Source organism: Ochotona princeps, chromosome 10 (genome assembly GCF_030435755.1).
Source record: "Ochotona princeps isolate mOchPri1 chromosome 10, mOchPri1.hap1, whole genome shotgun sequence".
Taxonomy (NCBI): Eukaryota; Metazoa; Chordata; class Mammalia; order Lagomorpha; family Ochotonidae; genus Ochotona; species Ochotona princeps.
Genome location: NC_080841.1, coordinates 48,701,342 through 48,720,184, shown reverse-complemented (window position 1 = coordinate 48,720,184; position 18,843 = coordinate 48,701,342). Strand labels below are relative to the sequence as shown.

Here is an 18,843-nt window from a genome sequence, read left to right as displayed (position 1 = left end):
CATACTGCCTCTCAGGGTACACATTTAGCAGGAAGCTGCACTTAGAAGCAGAGCCTAGTTCAATTCCAAGAACTCAAATAAGGCATGCAGACATTCCAAGAGGTGCATTAACCACCACCCCCACCCCACTTGCAGCTTTTTATTTGACAGGCAGTGACACACACAAGAAGAGCTTCCACCCACTGATTTGCTCCCTAAATGCCTGCAACTGGTAGGGGAAGGCAGACCAGGAATTTCATGCAGGTCTCCCACATGGGTGGCAGGGAGCCAAGTGCTCAGGTCATGTGTTATAGACCAGATGCATTTCAACACTTAAAGAGATGGCATGGGCACAATAGCATAGTCGCAAAACCCTTGTCTTGCATGCGCTGGGATCCCATATACCGCCAGTTCATGTCCCAGCTACTCCCCTTCCCATCCAGCTCCGTTTGTGGCCTAGGAAAGCAGTTGAAGACAGCCCAAAGCCTTGGGACCCCGCAACCGTGGGAGACCTGGTTGAAGCCCCTGCTTCCTGATTGGCTCAGTTCTGGCCATTGTGGCCACTTGGGGAGTGAACCAGTGGACAGATCTCTTTTTCTCTGTATTTGGATTTGTTCTTTTCTAGATTCTTTCAAACTTCATGGTTTTTACAGCTTTGTTTTTTGTTCTATTCAAATAACTTTCTCATACTACTAAGTTTTAAAAATGAGAATATTCTGGGTCCTTTTTCTGTATGTAGCATTTTTATAATCTCTCTACTTCCTGCCCTTCAGATATTCACTTTGGTAGCTGGTTACCTTTCAGGCACCTGTCTATTTCCTGCAGAGTGTATATATAGCAGACCTTGCAGCTTTAACATCTTCCACAGCATTTACTGCATTAGTCTAAAGTACTGAAACATGTTAAGAAACTTACATTTCAAAACAGACATTAGGAAAAATAAGGTTATTCTGAGTTAAGTCTATCTCCTTCTCTTTCTCTGCTTTTCAAATAAATAAAAATAAGCAAATATATATATTCAGGACGATTATTCATGGTAAATGTAGTTCCTTTCACATGCAGCTGAAAAACATGGCCTTGCACTGCCGACCTATAATGCAATCATTTTCCTCAAGGATGTTGGCGTATGGATCCATTTGATTGTTAAAGCTTTCAACTACCTCTGTCCCCTCAATAGTTTTATTTCTAATTCAACCTTGAACGGCAGATTCGAAAGGTAAGTGGAAAAATACAAATCCTGCAGAAACACAGGATTTAGTCTAGAAAAAGATAATCACAGAAATGTAACCTTCCATTTACTATACTTGTATTAGACATTACAGAAATTGCCAGACTTTCATAAGTCCCAGGGCAGCTATTCAATTAAATTAAAACTTCCCAAAAAACCTAAGAATTCTTCTATATAGCTTCTTGTAAAAATATAAAAAGCTAAGTAAAACAAAGTTACACTGTTAGTATAAAAAATATATCCTATTTTTGAAATGGCACAGATTTAAAAACAAATCACTCAAACTGATAATTGCCTTATCCAAAATAAGGACTTAAAATTGGAAAGATTCTCTTGCAAGCAACAGTCTCCTGGCAGTCCACATTTATTAGAATATTGCTCTCTGAACATGAGCACACTCAGGTTTGTTAAATATATCCTCTTCTGTTTCTGGAGTCAGCTGAATGTTATCTTTGACTGGAGACAAGGGCTTCTTACAAGAAGGAAGCTTTTCAGAATCTCTGAAAAATAAAATATAATAAAATAAATTAGGTACTTCTAGGGTACTGACCAAGGCAGAAAAGATAATTTGGACAGAGGAGCGATACATGAACAGAGTAATATCTCCTGAACATTCTGTCACAACTCATGATATAACACATTCAGCCTGCTAATACCCTCTATATAGTTTTGACTCTTGCTTCTCAATCTCTTGTGCTATTTCCAAAATTACCTTTGAATACAGGTTGGTAAGCTATTACTTTTTTTTTTTTAAGATTTATTTTATTTTGGGGCCTGGCGGCGTGGCCTAGCGGCTAAAGTCCTCGCCTTGAACACGCCGGGATCCCATATGGGCGCCGGTTCTAATCCCGGCAGCTCCACTTCTGACTTTGTAATGAAAATAAATTTTTTTTTTTAAAGATTTTATTATTATTGGAAAGCCGGATATAAGGAGAGGAGGAGAGACAGAGAGGAAGATCTTCCATCCGATGGTTCACTCCCCAAGTGAGCTGCAACGGGCCGGTACGCGCCGATCTGATGCCGGGACCAGGAACCTCTTCCGGGTCTCCCACGCGGGTGCAGGGTCCCAAAGCTTTGGGCCATCCTCGACTGCTTTCCCAGGCCACAAGCAGGGAGCTGGATGGAAATTGGGGCTGCTGGGATTATAACTGGCGCCCATATGGGATCCTGGTGGGTTCAAGGCGAGGACTTTAACTGCTAGGCCACGGCGCCGGGCCCAAGCTGTTACTACATGTATTTCATTAACTAAGGGAAAGTCATTCCAATAAGGAGATTTTAAATTCTTCACTCCTTAGTGCCAGCCTCAAATCTAGGTAAGAAATGCTGTAAATGAAAATTGAAAAATTGGCTAAGCACTTTTTTTAAAAAGATTTATTTATTTTTATTGGAAAGGCAGATATTCAGAGAGGAGACATGGATCTTTCGTTTGTTGGTTCCCTCCTCAAGTGGCCACAATGGCCAGAGCTGAGTCAAACTGAAGCCAGGAGCCAGGAGCTTCACTTGGGGCCATTCTCTACTGCTTTCCTAGACCACAGGCAAGGAACTGGATGGGAAGTGGAGCCGCTAGGATATGAACTGGCACCTATTTGGGATCATGGCACTTGCTATGTGGGGATTTAGCCTCTAGACTATTGCACTGAGCCCAAGCACTATCTTTTAACTATTATATCATATTTTTTCATTTTTCACTGTAAGAAGCTTCTATAGCCATAAAAGTTATGTTTAAAGATTTATTTATTTTTATTGGAAAGTCAGATATATAGAGAGGAGAAACAGAGAAAGGTCTTCTGTCTCCTGATTCATTCCCCAGCTGAGCTGATCCGAAGCTAGGAGCCAGGAGCCTCTTCCGGGGTCTCTCATGCTGGTGCAGGGTCCCAAGGCTTTGGGCTGTCTTTGACTGCTTTCCCAGGCCACAAGCAGGGAGCTGGATGGGAAGCAGAGCTGCTAGAATACGATCTGGCACCTATATGGGATCCTGGCGCATTCAAGGCGAGGACTTTAGCCGCTAGGCTACCACGCCAGGCCCAGCCATAAGAACGAACAATCAAGATACAACAATATTCCTATCTCTTGTGAAGTAGGGGATCTGGGGACATGTTGGTGTTGGAGCCGCCAAAGGCATGTTTGACAACTGAGGAGTGACTTCAGGAGCTTCCATGGAATGGACCGCTGCTGTTACAATTAGGCAAGGGAGCTGAGAAGAGGTGGTTTAGAGCAGGGAAATTGGAGCGCACATCTGCATCAGGTCAAGGTGCCAGCCCATGTGGGAGACCTGGGCTGGGCTAAGTAGCATTGCTGACAAGTGCATGCAAAAGCTGGGGCTTGGGGGCATACTGGGCTGTGGTACTTGCTCATGAGTGTTGGGGAATGGGTGGGCCAAGTCAGGCTGGCCTGCAACCCTCAACAGCACTGACTCTAGAGGCAGATTCTATAAGGAACTTATGGGCTTGCCCCTGTAGGACAGCTAGAGTTGGGGTTAGTGACAGGCCAAGCCAGGCTACACTACGCAATTCACCAACTCAGCTGCTGCGGCTGGGAGGTGACCAGGCTGCAGCACACACCAGTACATACAAAGGCCAGGAATGGGAGTGGACAGTACCAAGCAGAGCCACAGCATCTGCCAGCATGTTGGGGAACTTGCCTTACAGGCTGCAGCTCCTGTTGAGCACAATAGCTGGGGCTGGGGATGGCTGAGACAGGTGCAACTGCCTTGGCACAACTGAGTGCCAGGACAGGATGTGGGCCATGCCAGGCTAGGCGCCAGCACCTGTTGAAAGTAGGCTGGGTCAGGCCAGGCCATAGCATCTGCTGGCAAATGCCAAGTATGGGGGCAGGTCATGCCAGGCCAGGTTAGGCCACAGCACCTGTGAGCACATTTGAGATCAATGTCTCACTCCTTCAATGCCTGCAGTGAATGAGGCAGGGTTGAGGTTACCTGAGCCACCACTTCCGTCTCCCAAAGTTTGCATTGGCAGCAGACTGCAAGAAGCAGCGAACCAATCTAGTAATTTTGGTAAGCAGGTATCTTAAATACAGGCTAAATTTTGCCCTTACCAAAGCATTCGTAAGCCTATCATTAAACCACTGCTGCTATATGGTTTAATCCTACACTTCACACAATGTAAAAAAAAAGAACAATTGTCCAGTAGGCATTGACTACTTACTGCCTCCTGGGTAATATTTTTATTACGTAAGGTTTAATCTATCATTCTTCCTCTTTTCAATACTTAACAGTGTATTTGCTTTAATTACAACAAGAAAATTAACTTTAAATTGATGTTACTTTGTGAGAAATTATGCGGCCTCACAGAAGTAAGTCGTGTAGTTAAAACACTGTGCTGTATAGAGAATCAAACATCTCAACACTGCACTTGCCACATGTATTAGAAATAGTGTACATTCATCATATAAACTCACGATTCTCCCTATTTTAGAAACGATAATTTAGGAAGTGTGCACAGCAGTACCTCCTATTACCTAAAACTTTATTCTTATTACAACCCTGCTACACAAAACAAAAGGAGGCTGAGACACTTGAGGCTTAGAAAGGTAATGTGCTTAACGCAGGAGACCTCAAAGCCCTGCTCCACTGAGCTTTTCAGTTTACCACTGTTTCACTAAAACAAATATTTAGGAACTAAATATTTAAAAGAGTCAGGTGAAGGAAACACGGAAAATAATCTTCTAATAGTTAGAGAAACAGAAATTCATATGAAATTAAGAAGAGTTGAGAGAGAAAGGGATAGAAATTATGGGGTAAAATCTTATTCCGTTGAAAATAAATAACAGAACAACTCACTTTTTAAATCCAAAATTTTTCCAGAGCTCATTGATTTTGATCTGCAGTCCTGGAGAGTTCTCCGCATTAGAATGCTTTCTCTTCTGGGTGCTGGCTGGCTTCTTGCTCAGCCCGCTGGCCCTGGCAGGCACCAGAGCTTTGATCTTGGTGGCAGAGAGGGAATCCACAGAGCTGGATTTATACAGCCCAGGAGCCTAAAACAGAAACACGTTTTAACACTCTACCTTTAGCTAATTTCAAACTATTCAACATGCAAAAAAAAAAAAAAAAAAATCCAAAATCAAAAACCCTCTAAAAATGTCTTTTGTAGAAATTACTATGATTTTAATTCGTAAAGCATGCACCCAGTTAGTACTATATAAGTAGACTTTTTTGCTAGTAGCACACATAGACTACATCTTAAATTTAATTTCAAAACAAATGCTTTACCTTATTCTTTAGTAGTGTGGTTTTTTTTGAAAAATGAGTTAAATGTAGCTGGGAGTTCCGATTATCTTGATTATCAAGTGATTTAATATTGCAATCAGACTCCTGGATCCCCCAGACAAAAAAAAAATGCTTAATATTGGATTTTTATAACTAAGCAATATTCAACAAAATGCAAAATAAGTAGAAATAAAATCAGTGTAAATAAAACGCATAAGAAAGATAAAAGAAAGATAAAAAAAAACTCAGAATAGAATAAATCATAGGAAATGAGTATTTTCACTTGAGAAACCATAGATGTTTTAGTATGAGAAAAAATTTGCTTAAATGTTCATAAATTACAGAATTTATGAACCATTTCTGGAGCCTGTCAAAACGTTGACTGAGCTGAAACAAGATTCTCCTACTGCAATACTGTTTCTTATCTCAAGCTAAGCTAATAGTTCTCATAAATTAGTAGCTATAAAAAAGTGCCACAGTGCCGTCACTGTTTCTCCCCTTCTAATTGTATCTAACACACTCAGCAATAAAGAGCCATAGCATTTACTTTCAAACAGTGAAGGAGTACTGCACCGCACACACACATCTGCCCTCAGCAACGGCTTGACGCCCTACTCTCTGCCACCAATTCCACTATGTAACACTTTTCCATGGTGGACAGTTCTCTCATAATCCATATTCCTATCCTCATTATGTTAAAAGTTAAAATCCAATTAAAGAAAATAAAGAGAAAATTCAGAAGACTTTACATTTATTTTGAGATCCTACAAAGTATATATGCTTAAAAAATAGTAGTGAAAAAGAGACTACATTAATTTATACAATACCTCATAAAAGCACTGCCATTCTTTCTAACAGGTCATGACATCTTATAATAAATCATCTTACACTAAAGGTCATGAGTGTGAGCCTAAGATTATGTCAATTCCAATAGGGCTAACAGTTGTTCCCTTATACAGGAAAAAATTATCAGACGGTTCTAACACTTCGTTCGGAATATGATGAAACTGAGACAAAAGAAAGCCCAATGGTATGGTGTCTTTCTGAAGCATTTCTTGAATTAAAAATTATTAAATGGCTTTAGTTAACTGTTGGCATCCAATTCTTTGAGAGATGATAATCTATCTTTTCTGAAATGAGCTTATACATCTTGTGGCAAAAGATATATAAGTCAATGATGATTCCTAATTTAGTATGTGTGTAGTGTTCAGTTGTTGGGTGGGGAAGTTCATATTTCGGCAACTGAGGAGTATAAACAACGGGTGGCCCAGAAGAGTGTGTGGAGAACTTGGTCATGGTCAGGCCACACAGCCTGTGGGCTGCGAGGCTTCTCTGTTAAACACTGCTGAAAAGATCTTCCATCCGGTGGTTCACTTCCTAAGCCAGGGGCCAGGAGCTCCCACGTGGGTCCACAGTCCCAAGGCTTTGGGCCATCCTCCTCTTTCCCAGACCACAAGCAGAGAGCTGGATGGGAAGTGGAGCCGCCAGGACACAAACTGTTGCCCAGGAGGGATCCTGGCCCTTGAAAGCAGAGGATTAGCCAATTGAGCCATGTGCAAGGCTCAATTTTCACATTTTAACCTGGCTTTTTTTTCCGTTGAATCCAATTATAGAGTTTCCTTTGGAAATATAAAATAAATATCTTCTTTTTGATATTTGATTTAGATGTTCAGTATTCAGGTTTATTGCACATTAAAATTACATCAAGTGTTACCAAAGTCACAACTATTCTTACAATTGGTAATCAGAATAGGTAAAGACAAAATGACATAGGTTAAGTCAGTAAACTTAAGATAATTTAGATTAAAAAAAAAACCCTATTTTGTCTTCATGATAGCTGTCAATGAATCTAGTGAGCAGGTATGTGTAACTCATGTCAAAATAAGATATTTTACTGTATCATAAAAAAGTTTAAAAAGAAATAAAAGAAACATACAAGGAAGTAATAGTTGGAAATTAAAAATAGGAAAAAATGTAAAATTACTTGTGTCATTCTCATTTTGTTAAAAGTGAAAATTTGGCAAGAATAATCTGGGCAAACAAAACATTACCTAAGTATTAAAATTTAAGAGCAACTTTCACAATAGGACCATTTCTTTAGGAAGTCTCAAAGACTAACTGAAATCTAGAATATGCTGATGATTTAAATAGTAGCTTTATGTTAAATTTTCACTTTACAGATTATCATTTGAACACCCTTTCCTCTACATACAAATTTGAAAACAAGGTCTTTAAGGTTTGACTTACCTCTGAATCGGAATCTTTACTGGAAGGTTGTGAAAGCTTTGACGTATTTAAACTGTGTGGCGACAACTGCATGCTTTCCTGAGTCCGAGCAGAGCAATCTTCCTGAGGGAAACGATGGAATCCATCACGTGACTCGTCAACCTTCAGCTGAACTGCATCACATGACTTACTGCTCTCAGGCTGAGGAGTGGGAGAACCGCTCCTTCTTCGGAACCGCTGCAGCAATGTGCCTGGAGTCGGGTTTGGGCTGCTTGAGAACTCTCCAAGGCTTCCAGCCCAACTAAAACAACTTCTGAGTGTCCCCAGAGTAGGTGGTGAAATGGTCTTTGTGCATGTGTTGGTCTCAGGAGGCTGAGGAGGCTCTTCCTCAGCAGACAGAGTCCCACCACCTGAGCTCCCCACGTCCGCCTCTTGGCCTTCCGGGTTCAGACACGCAGACTCCTGGGGAGTGCTGCCCTTTTCGCTGACAGCACTCTCACAGAGATTCTGGTTGCTTTCTTTCTTTGACACACAATTAGCAGGATCCAGAGAACTACAAAAAAACCTAATGGACAAAGCAACAGAAATGATGGATAATTATTTTAGTCTTCTTACAAAGCTGCCTAGATTTGAAGTGGATTAATGTTCTAGTTTCCCTGAAGACAAAGCCTCACACACAATTTCATAAACAAAGGGAATATACATCTTCAATTTTATTTATAAAGTAAAAATTTTAGTCATATCGGCATTCACACATTTAGAAATTCATCTGTATAATTTTCAGACAGGACTTTCTAAAAGTAGTCATCTCCACACACATGCACTTAGAATTTCTGTATTTTGCTGACGCTCAGTCACTGTACTGATGTCTTTTTCCCTCCGTGTAAGACCAACTTTTGGAGGGCATGCTTTCCATGTTTCCATATCCTCCACAGTACTTTGGATGGTGGCTAACGCCTGGCTGGTAATGAAAGGAAAAACACAACAGAAAGGACCATTTCATATTTTGTTGTAGGAAGCAAAAAAGGAGAAATTAGACATTTACCCCTTAGCTTTCTTCCTGGCCACAAATCAGGGGACTTGGAATAGCTCGTGTATAGCGCTGACCCCAATCCGTGTTCAACTGCTCCTCACATGGAACCCTTCTCTACTTCGACCTTCAAAGTTCTCATTTGAATATTTGCTACTACTACCAAGATCTGATCTATATTCCCAATCAGATCTCCTATATTCCTAAACAGGTATTACTTAGTCAGTGTAGCAGCTTTAAAAAGATTCCCTAAAAATTTTCTAATAAAATTGAACATCAGCATCACCATTTTTTATATTTTTATTTTATTTTATTTTAGTATCACTACTGAAGAGGATTTATTCAAGGTTTTAGACTTACAAAGAAAATCCTAGGGCATAAGATCAGATGAATATGAAACTTAAAAGAGAATTTACCTTCTTAGTATTAACTCAAGCCCAAGATGATAAATAGATGCCCTAACTGATCTTATGCAATATATTTATTTTCACAGAATGCTCACGGCTGTTTCTCTGGAACAGAAACAAAATTATCCTTCTGATTTAGGCCCTCAAGACTTGATCTTAGCCAAAAGGCGGAGAAGCGATTGTTTTGGGCCCTCTACATGCTTCCAATCTAAAGAATACTGAAGGACTCTGTTTGGCCCACAAGCCCTAAAGAAGCCTCCAGTTTTTCTCACCAACTTGCATCTTGCCTCAGGCTTTCCCTACCTGTGTTCAGGCTCTTTGATTCTACTGCAAAATAGCTGCTGCCTTCCACTTCTTTCTGCTGGCCATTGAAACTTTAGTAGTGACATTAATCACTTGTCTCTTCTGAATGTTTCCAACTACAGCTCTAGCAAAAGTCCCATCTAATGCCTTCATTGAGCCTGCATGTCTCAATCACCATATGCACCATACTTCACTTGAGAGATTTTGCTTGTGCAACATTTCCCCTACTGGAGAGTGAGAAAAATAATGGGAATTTCTGTATTGCAAAATGTATCAGCAGTAGGCAGTCTTCTTTATGTGAAATCTGTATACTGAGAAATTACTGAAGCATTAAAAGTTGAATGCATTCAGGTTGGAACTAAGGTAACATGTAATTAAATTATAATCAGATGGCAGCAGGTCCTATACCTATGTCCTTTAGATTCATAGCAAAGCAAGCTATCAATAGAGCCTGTAATAGAAACATAATATTCTGTAGATAGAACCATACCTGCTTCTGGTCCCTGGAACCACAACTGCACCACTTTCTTCATTTTTTCTCTGCAAAAATGTTGCAAACTTATTTCTTTTACTAGGTGGGGTACTTAAGCTTTTTTGGCTAGTACTTCCATCTGCCAGGCCAGCCACTGGCATTTCAGAAGAGTTTGTTGATTCACTGCCTTCACAGCTATTTTTCTTAGTCTTCTTTGTAAATGAAAAAGAATATTGACTCAATAGATCATCTTCTGACAGCTCTGCCAAATTAAAAAAAAAATCACTGTAAATCTTCGTTTCATTTGTGGTTAGATTCGTTCTTAACTTCAAAGTCAATATCCTAGTGTCCTAAGGATAAGTCTTATTTTTATTAATGATGCCTTGCAAAAAGAAATACAAACAAAAAACTACTGTAGCTATGTGTAGCTATGTTTTACACAATTGGCTAATATTTAACGTCAATTATTTATGCAATTTCGTGTAAAATTATAGTAATTAAAACAAGATCATAATCTATTTTGTATGGTGAAATATTCAGTATACTGAAGGGTCTAGTTTTTTTCCACACTAATATTTTTTTTCTGTATCTGGGGTAAGCGGAGAAACAAAGGGAGAGGCCCCATCCAGCCTCCCAACCATCCTAGGTCCCTGATGTGGGGCATGCTCCGAGGGTCCAGCTCAAGCAGTTTTGATAGTTCAACAGTTCTGAATTGCTGCCAGTCTTGTCGTTCCAAGCATGATGAAATCTCTTCTGAATCCACTGGCTGACACAGTCTCTTCATGGTTGGGGCTCTGAGATCAGCAGTTTAATTGGAGGGATCTCCAAAGAAACTTCATCTGGTGATCCCAGACCTGATTCTTGTGTGTGCTTGCCAGTACAGGATCTGGCACAGTCCATCGCCCAAATCAGCTTATGCACATGCTGGTGTTTGCATTTGCTGGGTCAGTTCTGTTTCCAGCCCTGTCTTCCATGTGAAACAATGGTTGTTGCAGTCCAGCTCGATCCTACCCACTTCATACTCTGCCCTCCCGCAAACCAGTGGGAGTTGCAGCTTAGTCAGGGTGATTCCCCAAAACCCCCACCAGGCCTGCCCCTATCCCAATTCCCATGCTTGCCACTATGTACCACAGATTTGTTCAGTCTGTCCCACATCCCATTTAGCTCTTGTACTTGTCAATGGGCACAGAGACCTAGTTCAACCCAACCAGACCAGCCCTACTCTACAACCCACACACAAAGTGGCGGGTGCCTTTCTGTCTAGCCACCAGTGCCCCTGTCCTGGTTTTCATGCTCTACTGTGGGAGTGGCAATCCAAGAGGGAGGTGCCCACTATTTCCCTACTAGGCCACTCCCACTCCCAGATTATGCACTCTTCACGTGGTTCTGGAATTTAACTTGACAGATTTAGTCCCCAGTGCCAGCCTCTGCCAGCTGATGCTGCGGCAAAGCCCAACCAACCTTCACCCTCTCTAATTTATGCTTGCACCAGTTGGAACAGTTAGCCCTGCCTGGTCCGGTCTGCCCCATCCCAATTCACACTCTCCACTGGGAGTGGCTGTCCAGCAGGGGAGCCCACACTCCCCCTGTCGGCTTTGTCAAGGGGTCTAGTTTTGAATGTTAAAATATCTTAGGACTCTGGACCCGGCGAAACAGCGTAGTAAAGTCCTCGCCTTGCACATGCCGGGAACCCATATGGTCGTTGGTTCTAATCCCGGCTGCCCTGCTTCTCATCCAGCTCCCTGCACGTGGCCTGGGAAAGCATTCGAGGACGGCCCAGAGAATTGGGACCCTGCACCCAGGTGGGAGACACAGAAGAGCTCCTGGCTCCTAGCTTCAGATTGGTTCAGCTCCAGCCGTTGCGCTCACTTGGGGAGTTAATCATCTGAAGGAAAATCTTCCTCTCTCCTCCTCCTCTCTGTATATCTGACTTGCCAATAAAAAAATGGGCGCCGGTTCTAATCCCAGCAGCTCCACTTCCCATCCAGCTCCCTGCTTGTGGCCTGGGAAAGCAGTCGAGGACGGCCCAAAGCCTTGGGACTCTGCACCTGCATGGGAGACCTGGAAGAAGATCCTGGCTCCTGGCTTCCCATTGGCACAGCACCAGCTGTTGCGGTCACTTGGGGAGTGAATCATCTGAAGGAAGATCTTCTTCTCTGTCTCTCTTTCTCTCTGTATATCTCACTTTGTAATAAAAATAAATAAATCTTAAAAAAAGGGCCCGGCGGCATGGCCTAGCAGCTTAAGTCCTCGCCTTAAACGCCCGGGATTCCATATGGGCGCCGGTTCTAATCCCGGCAGCTCCACTTCCCATACAGCTCCCTGCTTGTGGCCTGGGAAAGCAGTCGAGGATGGCCCAAAGCCTTGGGACCCTGCACCCATGTGGGAGACCTGGAGGAGGTTCCTGACTCCTGGCTTCGGATTGGCACAGCACCGGCCATTGCCCTCACTTGGGGAATGAACCATTGGACGGAGGTTCTTCCTCTCTGTCTCTCCTCCTCTTTGTACATCTGACCTTGTAATAAAAATAAATAAATAAATAAATAAATCTTAAAAAAAAAATTTGCAGTTATAGAAACCAAGAATGTGTTAGATGTAAACATCAGTAGGGAACAACTGAGTAGAATGATAGTCCTCTGAAAAAGACCTACGCATGCTTAAGTGACTCTTAACCGATGTGCTAAGACAATTACCGGGGAAAGGGAAACCTTCTGACAAATGGTAATACAGGAATTAGACTGTTATAAGGTAAAGAACTAAGATCTTTACTTCACAGCATATGAGAAAGCTACCCAAGATGGATCATAGGTCTAAACATAAGAGACATCTATAAAACTCTTGAACACTCAGTCCTGTTCCATAAAACAGAAACACATACCACTTCTTTGTCTTTTCACAATGGATAGCTTCCTTGGAAGATTCAGTCCTTTGGTACTAACCACCTGCTCAATGCCCACAGTACTTGGTTTTTCCTTCAGTCGTGTAACATCTGAAATAACTTCTGACTCAATTCTAGGGCAGTAATTCCTATGCCAAATGCTATTAACATTAGATGTCTTCTGACATGTTTTGCCATCCCAACTATGACTTCTTGCTTGAGCAGGCTGAAAAATAAAAGGAAAAAGGTCATTTGAAGAAAAGAAGTAATTAATATAATATCCTTTGTAGCAACAAAAACTGCAAGTAAAAACAGGGTCTGGCATTGAGGCACAGTAAGTTCAATCTGTTTGTGATGCTGGTATCCTGTTATCAGGATGTGGGTTCAAGTCCTGTTAACTCTGGCTCCAATTCAGCTTCCTGCTAATGCTCCTGGGAAAACCAGGTACTAGGGTCCTGCCAGCCATGGTGGAGACCTTGCTGAGTTTTACCTCGTGTATTTACCATGGCCTCTATTTATCTTTTGCAGTCATCTGGAGGAATATATCAGATGAAAGAATCTTAATGTGAGTCAAGTGACCTGTTAAGGCTATTTCTAAGAAACAAAATGTTGACCTTCCTAACGTGAATAATGCAGGGAATGAGACTGTAACTAAGAAATCATGACCATAAAAAAATAGTCTAAAATTCAAGTATCATTTCAATACACACAATCACCTGCTTTAATAATCATTACCAATATGCCTCTGAATGGTCTTTTAAGTACCTTTTAAGACAACTCTGAGACAAAACTGCTTTTAAAGTCATCATTTAATTCATCTCTAGATCAGCTGAGTTCAAACCAAAACAAAACAATCTATGTCACAAAACAAGGACTATTATTGGACCCACATCTGTTATTTTTACTAGACAACACAGAGAGGTAGAAAGCAACTTGTCTACCTTGAGTCTTTCATGACACTTTCTGAGAGGAACGGCTTGAAGTCGAATAGTATTCCTAAGCAATCAACATGGTAATGTAAATCATTCACAATTATAGAGCATTTTAGAAGAAAATGAGCTGCTGAGAAGATGTCAATGATACTCTAATAAAGATGAACCAAAGGAGAAACTATTAACAAAGATAAAAAAAAAGCATCAATACTTTGGGCATGAATCCAACCTAACAAAAATCCCATTTAAGAATCTATCATGGGGCCCGGCGGCGTGGCCTAGCGGCTAAAGTCCTCGCCTTGAAAGCCCCGGGATCCCATATGGGCACCGGTTCTAATCCCGGCAGCTCCACTTCCCATCCAGCTCCCTGCTTGTGGCCTGGGAGAGCAGTCGAGGACGGCCCAAAGCTTTGGGACCCTGCACCTGCGTGGGAGACCTGGAAGAGGTTCCTGGTTCCCGGCATCGGATCAGCGCGCACCGGCCCGTTGAGGCTCACTTGGGGAGTGAAACATCGGATGGAAGATCTTCCTCTCTGTCTCTCCTCCTCTCTGTATATCCGGCTTTCCAATGATAATAAAATCTTAAAAAAAAAAAAAAGAATCTATCATGGAAAAAAAACAAAAATAAAGCAAGGTGGCATTATGCAGGATATCTTTCAAGAATTAACAATGAAGATAATGCAATTAAGAAATGCATTATAAAACACAGTTTTCACAGCATGGCTCACAGTATTAGTCTATTGGTGGTGGTTTTATCAGAAAAGAGAGAAAGAAACACAGGTAGAAATACAGACTGGGAGAGTAAATCTCAAACAAAAACAGTAGAAGTTCTTCTATAAAAGAAGCCAAAACCTGACAAGGATTTGGGTTTATGAATAATGACCATTTTAGACATTCCCATTAATAACTGAATACCTTTGATATACCCTACTAGTTCTGACTTCTTGAGACAAACAAAATTCAGAACTATTCTTGATGATGAATAATACCAGTAATTTAAGCGTGTCAACATAACAAAGCACTTTTCAGTTACCCTTTTTCAACTGTAACCCTTCAAAACAACGGAAACAAGAAACATCAAATTCCACCTTCAATAAAATTAGGAGATATCTGACTTCCAAACCATGAGGACTGCTGGTAGACAAGAATTTTAAAATTCAGTAGACTAGTGAACAAACCCAAGCATAAGCAGAGTATGCCAGTGGCAAGCCAACTTCACCCACAAAAACATGGGAAATACTCAGGAATGAAAGGTAACACATAGCATAAAGGCAAAAAAGAGGACACTGATGATCCTGGGGTTCTAATATCCACCCTGACTATGCAGTCCGTCATTTAACATCCACTTGCCTTCAGAACCAGCTGACACTCACAAACAGTAGCACAGAAATAGGTATTTCATAAGGTTGAGAGATCCATTTGTCTGAAAGTAAACATTAAATGAAAGGCAAATAGTAAATGGCATGGAATCATATTGTACAACTCACTGTTCTTATCTGGTTACCAAAATGCAGACATTCAAATTCATACAAACTGGAAGATCTTTTCAGGAAAAAAAAAATTCTAACATTGCAGAATTCACTAATACACTTTAGCTTGTTACCAACGAGATCATCCAAGACTGATCCTGAAGATAAACCTCACTTGTCACACAAAGCTTGCAATGAACTTTTCAATCTCTATATGAACAAATGGAAAGAAAAGCTCCTACATGAAGGAATACCAACAAAAGAGAACAAAAAAATTCAGAGAAAATTCCAAGTTCAGAAGAAAAGGCTCCGCAGAGAATCAAGATGGCGGAATAGGGTATGGACACGTTTAAACGGATGGAGAAACATTTAATCAAGATGAAGCAGAGAGGACAGATTCCAGGAAATAGCAGAGGACAGAACAACAGCAGAGGGAAAGCAGCAAAAACAATGGTGTGGTGTTGCAGTGACTGATACTCCAGCAGCATTCAGCTAACGGCGATCTGAACTCAACCAGCAGCTGGAACTCCACCAGCAACCAGGTGGGAAGAGACTTTCACTGGGAGCTTAGGAGGTGAACCTAGACAAAGAACTGTCCATCCTGCTGGTCTGTTTGATTTGACCAGAAGCAGAGACAGAGCAGCAGATCCCAGATGGGTAGTGCGAGAACAGGGTGAGTTTCACAGCCCAGTCAGTCCCTTAGAGCTAAATTAGACACCATTTTACATAAGGAGGCGAAGGCTATAGTGCAGGACTGCGCATGCACTGAGCTGGGAGTGAACTCATTTTTGACTCAGTGAACTGTATCAAAGTGGCATTCTACAGGTTCCACCCAAAACAGGTAAGGGTAACCCTCAGACCTGACGGCCAGCAGATCAAGCACTCTAGTAGGGGCACGTCAGGCGCCATTTTGTACACTGTGGCAAAAGTTCAGGACTGCAGGGGACAGCAGTGAACTGTGCATATGCTGAGCTCGCAAGAACTCTGAGCTCAGTGGATTGCACTGGTCCCACAGGAAAATAATACCAATTGTGACATCGTATGGGTCAAAATAGATCCATGTTGGACCCAGTTCTAACATCCAACAGGTTCCAACAAGATCAGCACCACCAACAACCTAGCTATATCGGATACCTGGTGTCTCCCTAATCCTGGGACCTGCTCCACCTGGAAGTGGGAGAAAGGTTGCAGGGACAACAGTGCAACCTCAACACGATATCACAGGAGGTTGAGAGTGGTGAGCCAGGAGTTGGGGCTATGGAGTTCATTGTGGACATCTAACGTAAGAACCTAGACCTGGAATTTGCTAGAGGGAGTGGTACAATTGGCTGCAAGCAAAGAACTCTGTACCAACTGCAATAAGTAAAATCAAACTGAAGACCTGTGGGTGACACAGCTTAGACACCTGCCCCAAGGAGAAGAATATGCTAACCAGAAGTACAATGATCAAGAGCAAAAGAGGACACAAAGGCAAAATGAGTATCACTGAAAACTCCCCTGCAAAGGGCCAAAACCCTATGCCAACCTCAGAGGTAACTAAGGAAGACATCGAGAAAATGGGGGACACAGAATCCAAAAAACTCATTTTAAAGCTTCTGATCAACAATGAGAAACACATATAAGAGTTCAAAGAATTTAAGCAATATCTTACACAAGAAATAGCAGCAATAAAACAAATCAAGGCTGATATATCTGAAATTAATAACACAGTAGAGCAAATTAAAAGTACAGTGGAGAGTCTCCAAAATAGAATGAATGAAGCAGAAGAAAGAATCTCAGAATTGGAAGATATTTCCTGTCATCAGGGGGAAGCAAACAAAAAGCTGGAAGCAGTATTCAAGAATTGAAAGACACTATTAAGAGGACAAATGTAAGAGTTATGGGAGTCCCAGAAGGTGCAGAAAGAGAAACTGGTTTACAAATATATTTAATGAAATAATAAGGGAAAATTTCCCTAATCTTTAGGCAACAAGAGAATGGAGTGACATATTCCAGATTCTAAAAGAAAAAAATTGTCGGCTTAGGATTACATATCCAGCAAAGCTGAAAATGAAATAAAATTCTTCCACAGTAAAGAAAAGTTAAAAGAATTTGCCTCTTCCAAACTTGCCCTACAAATGATACTTCAAGATGTTCTCTTGATAGAGAAAAATAGCACCTACCAAAACCAAAGGTAAATGTGAAGAACATCCCAGTAAAATGACAACAGAAGACTAAACCAATGAACAACCCATTCCTAAAATGACAGGACTAAAGTACCATCCATACATATTAAACTCTAAGCTTAATCAATCCTCATAGATTAGTAGACTGGATTAAAAAACAAAACCCATCTATTTGTTGTCTAGAAGAGACACACTTCACCAACAAAAATCAGCGGAAACTATATCATATGGGTTTTGTTGTTTTCTGTTAGTTTCATCTCGTCAAAACACTTTCTTCTGAATAAATCATTCAATGACTCATACATCATACAGTAGCATCATTTTCTTCAAGAAGGTTCTTGATTTTTTTCTTCAGCGACACATTAGTCATTCAATAGCATGTTATTTAACGTCATGGTGTGATTAATTTCTTTTTTCTTACTGTTGTTGATTTTGTGTTGTGGCTTTTCATTTAAGGGGATGTATAGTATCTGTGCAATGGAAGCTGTCATATCTAGTATCATGTTATTTAACTTCATGGCATTGTAAATTTCTATTTTTATTCTATTGTTGATTTTGCATTGTGATTTTTCACTTAAGGGGATGTACACTAACTGTGAAATGGAGACTAACATCCAGATGCGAGGATACAATGCAGCATGCATCTCTACTTCCAGACAAAGATGGACTTACAATGAAACTGTTTACTATATCTTGACAATAGCATGCTGGACTCTCTGCCACTGTCTATGCCCACAATGATGGACATATGACTGTGTATGAAGAACCATACTTTAGTAATGATATAGAGGAACTAGGTGCAGGGGGGGAAACATGGGAGGGGATAAGGGAAATTCCAGGAGCCTATGGAACTGTATCATAAAATGATAATAACAGTAACAAATAAAAAAGATTTAAAAAAGGAAAGAAAAGGCTCCACAGAGAGACTATTAAAAGATTACAGCCGTGAAACAGAATCTTCTGGACCTGGCATGATGACTCGGTGGCTAAATCCTTGCCTTGCACATGCTGGGATCCCTTATGGGCACCAGTTCCTGTCCTGGCTGCTTCACTTCCTGTCCTGGCTGCTTCACTTCCTGTCTAGCACTCTGCTTGTGGCCTGGGAAAGCAGCAGAGCATGGCCAAAGCCTTGGGACCCTCCTGGGCTCTGGACTGCCCCAGCTGCAGCTTTTCTGGCCGCTTGAGGGGAGTAAACCAGCAGAAGGAAAAGCTATTTCTCTTTGCATCTCCTTCTCCCTGTAAATCTGCTTTTTCAATAAAAATAAGTAATTTTTTTTAAAAAAGGGAAGCAATTTTTAAAAAGGGAACTTAAAAGCAGTCCATCAATAAAACTGACTGCAATTTAGCTTTAACTAATTGAAGGAGCTCCTTGTGGGTACTGACTATTATGTTCGGAACATAAGTGTAGGATCTACATAAATTGAGTTGATGAATATAAAACTCCCTCTTAGTGTGACGATAGATTTGTGCTCCTAGTAGGTTAGCCTTATTCCAGCTGACGGTAATGCAGTGCTCCAGTGGTCACCTGCT

The 18,843-nt window shown here is 41.2% G+C and overlaps 1 protein-coding gene across 2 annotated transcripts in view; it reads right to left on the bottom strand.

Moving 5' to 3' along the window:
- Positions 1-1,535: 1,535 nt before the first annotated feature.
- The window catches only part of EXO1 (exonuclease 1), a 28,084-nt gene continuing 10,776 nt past the window's right edge, over positions 1,536-18,843 (bottom strand). The window contains exons 10-15 of one of the 2 annotated variants that reach the window (XM_058669769.1): positions 12,749-12,974; positions 9,889-10,132; positions 7,680-8,223; positions 5,436-5,537; positions 5,007-5,200; positions 1,536-1,707 (exon numbers count right to left, since the gene is read on the bottom strand). In XM_058669769.1, coding sequence (XP_058525752.1) covers positions 1,575-1,707; positions 5,007-5,200; positions 5,436-5,537; positions 7,680-8,223; positions 9,889-10,132; positions 12,749-12,974 — 1,443 coding nt within the window. In that variant the 3' untranslated portion in view covers positions 1,536-1,574. The remainder of the gene's footprint in view (positions 1,708-5,006; positions 5,201-5,435; positions 5,538-7,679; positions 8,224-9,888; positions 10,133-12,748; positions 12,975-18,843) is intronic. The other variant, XM_058669770.1, reaches the window with a different exon arrangement.